Source organism: Oryzias melastigma, linkage group LG5, assembly GCF_002922805.2.
Source record: "Oryzias melastigma strain HK-1 linkage group LG5, ASM292280v2, whole genome shotgun sequence".
Lineage (NCBI taxonomy): Eukaryota > Metazoa > Chordata > Actinopteri > Beloniformes > Adrianichthyidae > Oryzias > Oryzias melastigma.
This window is the reverse complement of record NC_050516.1, coordinates 32,104,531-32,111,409: the sequence shown is the minus strand read 5'-3', so window position 1 is coordinate 32,111,409 and position 6,879 is coordinate 32,104,531. Positions and strand designations below refer to the sequence as shown.

The window sequence follows — 6,879 nt, the reverse complement described above, 5'->3', positions numbered from 1 at the left end:
TGGAAACAGGATGTGCAAAGATAAACACAACCACTACACAACACCAAACACAGAGTAACTCTTCAGTGGCTGATTCAGATGATTACTCGTCACACAAACGCACAAAGACAACAAAACGTAAAGATGCGACGAAGAAAAAGGATTCTAGACAGCAAAATATTACTTGCAGTAGTCTGATGTAGTAGAGTTTATCATTTCAAAAAGAATCAAATGCAGTCCAGTACACCAGCTCACGAATAACAACTCCAGGTTAACAGGTTACTATCTGCTGAGAAGCAGCAGGGAAGACGGACGTGCAAAGACCTTTATCACTACAGAGTGTAAAAGACAAACAGAAGAAACAAAAAAAACAAATAATCTTCTTCTTGCAACTGATCCAATCAACACACTCAAATTATTTTCAACATCCAAGGTTTAAACAGCAGTTAATCTATCAATGACAGATGACCAACACTACACCTACGCAGGGTTAAACAACACAAATGTATAAAAAATACTTACATAGTTTTATGTTTTTTAGTTGTGTTTCCATAGGCATCACACACACATAAAAGTTCCAACATTACATCCAATAAATTAGTTACTGTATTTAAGGAGGCCAGAGTTGCATACTGATGATCACAAAAACTCCCAGGAAAGCTCATTTTAGAGAAATACTTCACCCTCAGCAAAAAGTAGTACACTTGAAGTTTATTTTATAAAGGACTCTTGAGTATAAGTATGCCAAGTATACTATAGACCATGTATGTGTAGTGTAGGAAGTATACTAACTGAATACTTCTTCAGACTAAATTGGAACATATAATTTTACAATATGTGGATAGTATATAAAAAGTAAACAAGTATAACTCCTCACTTTTAGTACATACTAAGTATACTTGTACACTTAAACCAGGGGTTCTAAAAGTTTTTTTGGGCCTCATTAAATCATAACTACCTGTACACTGCTTGGAAAAAAATAAATTTTCTTTTGTGGTTTCTGGCGACATCTACAGGGGAGAAAGGTAATTACACCCAAGCGTCAATTGTGCAGTGTATTCATTTTACCACTAGAGGGCAGACAAATGTATGGAGCTAAATTGAGGCCAATATTATCTAAAATCCAAATATAACAAATTTGAAATTGATGAAATTGGAAGCCAAAAACTTTTTGATACTCTAAAATAAACTTAAATTGTTTTCAGCTTCAAATGTTCAATTTTTTAGGTTTCAAAATTCAAAATGTAAAAACTTTTTTTCACTTTAAATTTTTTTCCCTTTTTAAATCTGAAAACTTCAGTTTCAAAACTTAAAGGTTAACTGAACCCTAAATTAACCTTTTTGGCTGTTGACATCTATAAATTGGGCTTTAAAAGTGCTGTCTGTTGGTCATAGGCAAATTTTTTACAAATTGAAATAAAACCGCTTAATTCTTAAAACTATGGTCAAAATTTGTCTGTGTGCTGCCCCCTACAGGGTGGAATGATGTATTACAGTTGAATTTTGTGATTGGTCAAACCATGCAAGTTTCAGAAGTCTGACGTCACTGTCAGTTTGTTCTGATGTTGTGTTAACCGTACAAATGACAGTTGGTCATTAAAGTTATTTCAAACAGTATTTTTTTTTGTTGTTTATCTATTTTTTTTCACCAAAATTGGCCCCCAGTCTAATGTCGAGTTCTTAATTCGGCCCTCCGCCACAAAAACTTTGAGAACCCCTGACTTACTTTTTGCTAAGGGCATCTTTGACAACTACCAATACTTTTCTAAAAAAAAAAAAAAAGTTTGTAATCAATGACTTCTAATTGAAGGTGTGCTATTGAATATGCTCACATGTTACCTCAATAACACTCGTGTTGTGCTTGTCAAAGGAACAAAGTGCTAATGCTAACCACTCAGAAGCTGATTGTTAAAGAGATTTACATTTCATATCCATGTCACTATTATTAGGGTTTAAGCTTGTGCTCCAGTTACAAATATTCACAACCAACAAACGGATACCAACCACCTCAAGAAGTCACCCTGTTGTTGTTGTTGCTTTTTACATGTTTTGGTTTTCTCCTACTCTGTCAGAGAAAAAAAAAAAGAAGAAGAAATGCCTCGGTAGTAAGAAACGATGATCAGAGACTTTCTTCTGCTTCACACTTTTTCAGTACCATTTCTCTACATAGCTTTCACGCTCTTCAGACTGAAACTTGGCTCTCGTGCCTCGTTTTACTGAGCGGTCCAGACCGGACTGGACCGGACTTTTGAGCGTTTCCATTACAAAATGGACAGACTTGTACGTTTCTGGTCCTCCATTGGTCATAGGTCCATAGAAAAATGGAATGGACACATTAGGGCGGAGCTTCTGTCGTCACAGGATGTAACCCACTGATTGGTGGAAAGGTTTTCCGTCCGACCAGCGACTCAAGATCCAGACTCCTCTTTTCGTCTGGATTTTTCTTGCCCCTCCCCCACAATCTTCTTGCAAAGATTACTAAATTCTCTACCGTATTCCCCTTATTCGCGGGGGATGGGGACTGGAAACACCCCATCCCCCGTTTCTGTCTTACCCAACCCCCGCAGCCGAATAATGTCCGTTACCGATCCATACTCATCAAAAACGCTTCCGATTGTGCTTTGTTAACATTTATTAAAAACGTAAAGAGTATTTTTTTCTTTCTAATTCAGAACAATAGACTGTTCTGCAGTGTCGAGGCCGGCTTCATTCAGAATAAACACCTGATCTGGATTTTAATGATCCTCCACGGTTATCTTTTTCATTTTCCCACTATTTCCGAGCTTCTCTTTCGCTGTAGTCGCAGCTACGTCATCGGTCTACACTCCACAGGCGCTTTGATGGTCCAACGCTCATTTGACTGTTCTAAACCGGCCAACAGGGGACCGGTCTGGTCTGTACCGCTCAGTGGAAACGAGGCATTAGATTCTTGAACTTGTTTTAGCACAGTTAGCATGAAGTTGGAGTTAGCTAGTACTGCATCATCGGAGGTTTTCCACGAGCTCTGATTTTTTTTTATTTGAAGGCATATCTTGTTTGAACCCATTTAAAAACTGTGCTCATACCCTGTTTAACCAGAGGTGGGAATGTTGAAACCTCCACGATAGAAAACAAACAGCAGCAGCATAATAAAAAAAAAGGTCAACTTTGAGTCTTCCAAACAAAAACAAAGGGCCATAAATGTAAGGACAGACATCAGTCTTGAATCAATCTTGAAGCCATAAAGCAAATAATTCTTTGCACCCAAAGTGCTAAACTTGTCCTCACACCTGCACAGTAACTTTTAGAAGCACTTTCTTCAGCAGCTTAACAGAGTGGGATAAGGTAGTTATACAGATACAAAAATGAAGACATTTCATTCATTGGTTAACAGGACAGGGCCTCATGGTGTGAATCAGTCTTTCACTACGACAGCACAAACAGTGACAGGGGCCACATGTTTACCACGGGTGGATTCAAGGTTTCTACATTGTTGCTTTTGGGTTTTAAATCACAAGGCACAACCTTAGACTGTCACCATCAATCCTAACACAACTGGCCTCTGACTGAACTCCCAAGAAACTTCATTAGCCAGGATCTCAAAGTACACGACAGGATCGAGCCTCTAGGAGTTCAGTCTCCAAGGCCGACGATCTCTAATGAAACGGACCGGGCAGGGACGAGTGGAAACGAAAACATGAAAAACACGAATCAAAGTCGAAAGTATGAAACCTGAACAGAGAATTCAAGGTGCTTAGTGACCACTGCTGGCTTTACTGGTGCCAGAGGTCCAGTCCATGATGATAAAGCTGAGGCTCATTATCATAAACAAGAAGCCGATCCCGGCAAAACAGGCCGCCTGGAAGAGAAAGGAGAAAAAATAAGTCAACACTCCGAAATTCAATGTATTTTTCTGCAACTACACTGTAAAAAGTGAAACATTGTATTCATTAAGAAAAGCTCTGTAATTTGTTACATTTAAAACAATTCGTTTTTATTAAATTAAATTTTTTTGTTGACTAAACTACCAACCCCAAATTTTAATTTGATGAAAACAAAAAATTGAAAATGTAACAAATTACAGAAGTTTTGTTATTTGATCCAATGTTTAACTTTTTACAGTGTAGTCAGAAAAAACACAAACAAAAAGTTGAACCTAGATTTATTAAAAATCACTAATGATTATTTTAGAAATTTTAAATTAAGAAACAACTATTTGACCAATTAAAAAAAAAACTTAAATCTTCTAGAAAGTATGTATTTCTTTTCATAAACATGCGAGCAAACTTGGTGTCAGTTCTATAAAGAATAACAAAACACATTTTGAAAATATTATTCTTGCAAAACTTTCCTCACTAAATAATAAATCTGTTAGTGTTCAACCATCCATCTCTACCTCCAACCACCAGAGGGAGCTCTTACCAGAGTCCCTTCCTCTCTCTGCTACATCTCCCATGATCCATCACTCTCTGGTGCAAGCCTTCCTTAGCTGTCTCTCATCATCTCATCAACCACTCTGTATATATTTTAGTCTCCAACCTCTGCTCAGTGCGAAGTCTTGTTTAGTTTTCTAACAGTCTGAGCGTTGCCTTCTTTGTCTGATTCTCTGTTTTGACTCCTCCCTGTTTAATCGCCATCCTGACCCTTGACCCTTTGCCTGGTTTTTGACTACGCTCATGTCTTGCTTGCTCATTAAACCGTTTGCACACGGATCCATACGTCTCAGCCTATTTGTCCCAAAAGCAAATATATTTGTGCTACCATTATCTTGTTAGCATTTAAAGACCCCCTTCAATGAAAATTGTGTTTTTTGTTGTTTTTAACATGTTCTTGTAGCATTTTTCTCATAACGTAGGACATATGTCAGTGCTGGTTTTATTGGATCTCTTTATTGGACCACGATATACTTCTCAGACCAACGAAAAACTGGGTGGGTCTGACTAAACTGGTTCAAAATGCACTTGGAAAACAGGAAATATATTGTGTCAATTGGTAACTTCACTTCTGAGCCAATAGAAATTACAGGTGGAGTACCCCAAGGCTCCATCCTGGGACCACTTCTATTTAACATCTACATGCTCCCACTGGCCCAGGTTATAAAGAACAACAACATTAGTTACCATAGCTATGCAGATGACACACAGATATATATTAGACTGACACCAGGAGACCGAGGCCCTGTACAGGCTCTTGGTAAATGCATTGAGGACATTAATGACTGGATGTGTCACAATTTACTTCAATTAAACAAAACTGAGGTTATTTTTTGGGGGTTCACTGAAGGTTGGACATCACTACAGAGCTTCAATCTATCCATCTAAAAACTTGGGTGTGGTGATAGACACAGACCTCCATTTTGATAAACACATTAAGGCAGTCACTAACTTCTTTGCAGGCCTGGAAATAGTTTTTTGACTATTTTATGCGAATTCTGTGTCAGTGTTATTTTTGTCATTTATTGCATTATTTTCAAGTTGTTCCAATGAGTTTCAAAAGAAGGGTGCTTCAAATTAAAAGTATTATTATTCATTTAAAAATTAGATGTTTTTTTTCTCACCAGGATCTTGGGAACAGACCGCAGAGGCTCCTCTTCTTTGGGTACAATACGAATGTAGAAGATGGCAGGAAATATGAAGATGAGACAGGGGGCAGAGGTGGCACCTGGAAAGTACGAAGAAGACACTCGATTTTGGTAAAACTGTTTTTTATCAATAATCCTTCCTGTTTATATTTTTACATCGTTTGTAAACTATATGCAAATATTTGTCACATATTAATATTTCAGTTCATATAAAATATGTTAATATTTAAAAGCAGAGTTTGAACTTTTGTTATTGTTTTTTTTTCTAAAAATCTTTACCCATCCTATAATTGTTATGGAATTTGGCATTTTGCTAATATTTTGGCAAGCTCTCAGCACTAGCATCTTCAGCTCTCAGCACTAGCATCTTCAGCTCTCAGCACTAGCATCTTCAGCTCTCAGCACTAGCATCTTCAGCTCTCAGCACTAGCATCTTCAGCGGCCAAATTCACACAGCATTATCACAGGTAATGCTATATAACTAGTATTCCTTCAGATCCTCTTTGCTCTCTGGGGATTTGACTAGTTGTCGTGCTGTTTTGGATTGTGCTGTTAGTGTCGATGTTAAATGTGGTGATTTTGTTGTTTTATTCTCACCAATGACCCCAAAAATGCCCAGGATGTTGGGGGCAAAGATGACCAAAAGGTTGATGAAGGTGAGAAGACTGAAGGCGATGGCGATGTGGCGAGGCCAGTTGAAGGTTTTGTTGGGAAACATCATCTGTTGGATCGCTCTCCGTACCTGAGCAGAATCAGAACATGAACAGGTTACGGCGTTCCCTAAAAACGAAGAGAACTCTTGGTTATTGAGTCGGCAGATCGAGCGATAGGTTGGACTCACGGGGAAGAGCACGATCGGTACGGTTAGTGTAACGGCAGTGAGCACAGCCACACGCACGCATAGAATCAGGGTGTCGTAGGGGTCGATGCGGCTGTAGGTGTGAAGCAGCTCCGCCTCCACTTCACCTGGAAACCAGAAATACAGAAAAATAGTCAAATTTCAGAGGAAATCAATAGATACAAGATAAGAAAATGTATCATTTATGGTTTGGTACAACATGTTTTTTAAATTTAAGGAAATGATGCTTGAAAAGTACAAAACAGATTAGTTCCATTGCCAACTGTAATTAACATGTGTTGTGCAAATTTGAAATTCTTTAATGTGTGTATATATCCACATTATTTTTATTATCATGGAATATTAATGTTAGTACTACAAAAATCGGTTATCAATGACATGCTACAGTATGAATAAGCTATCAGCAGTCAGACCAGGTTATAGATACGTAAGGGGTGGGAATAAAAAAAGTAATTCTTCATCCCACCCTCTTTTCAAGCTA

At 37.9% G+C, this 6,879-nt stretch overlaps 1 protein-coding gene across 2 annotated transcripts in view; it reads right to left on the bottom strand.

The window, feature by feature from the left end:
- Positions 1-172: 172 nt before the first annotated feature.
- LOC112144554 (sodium-coupled neutral amino acid transporter 3) overlaps positions 173-6,879 on the bottom strand; it is a 56,046-nt gene continuing 49,339 nt past the window's right edge. For both annotated transcript variants that reach the window (XM_024269130.2, XM_024269131.2), the window contains 4 exons: positions 6,381-6,505; positions 6,137-6,281; positions 5,516-5,619; positions 173-3,817 (listed from right to left, as the gene is read on the bottom strand). In XM_024269130.2, the coding sequence (XP_024124898.1) occupies positions 3,713-3,817; positions 5,516-5,619; positions 6,137-6,281; positions 6,381-6,505 (479 nt within the window). In that variant the 3' untranslated portion in view covers positions 173-3,712. The remainder of the gene's footprint in view (positions 3,818-5,515; positions 5,620-6,136; positions 6,282-6,380; positions 6,506-6,879) is intronic.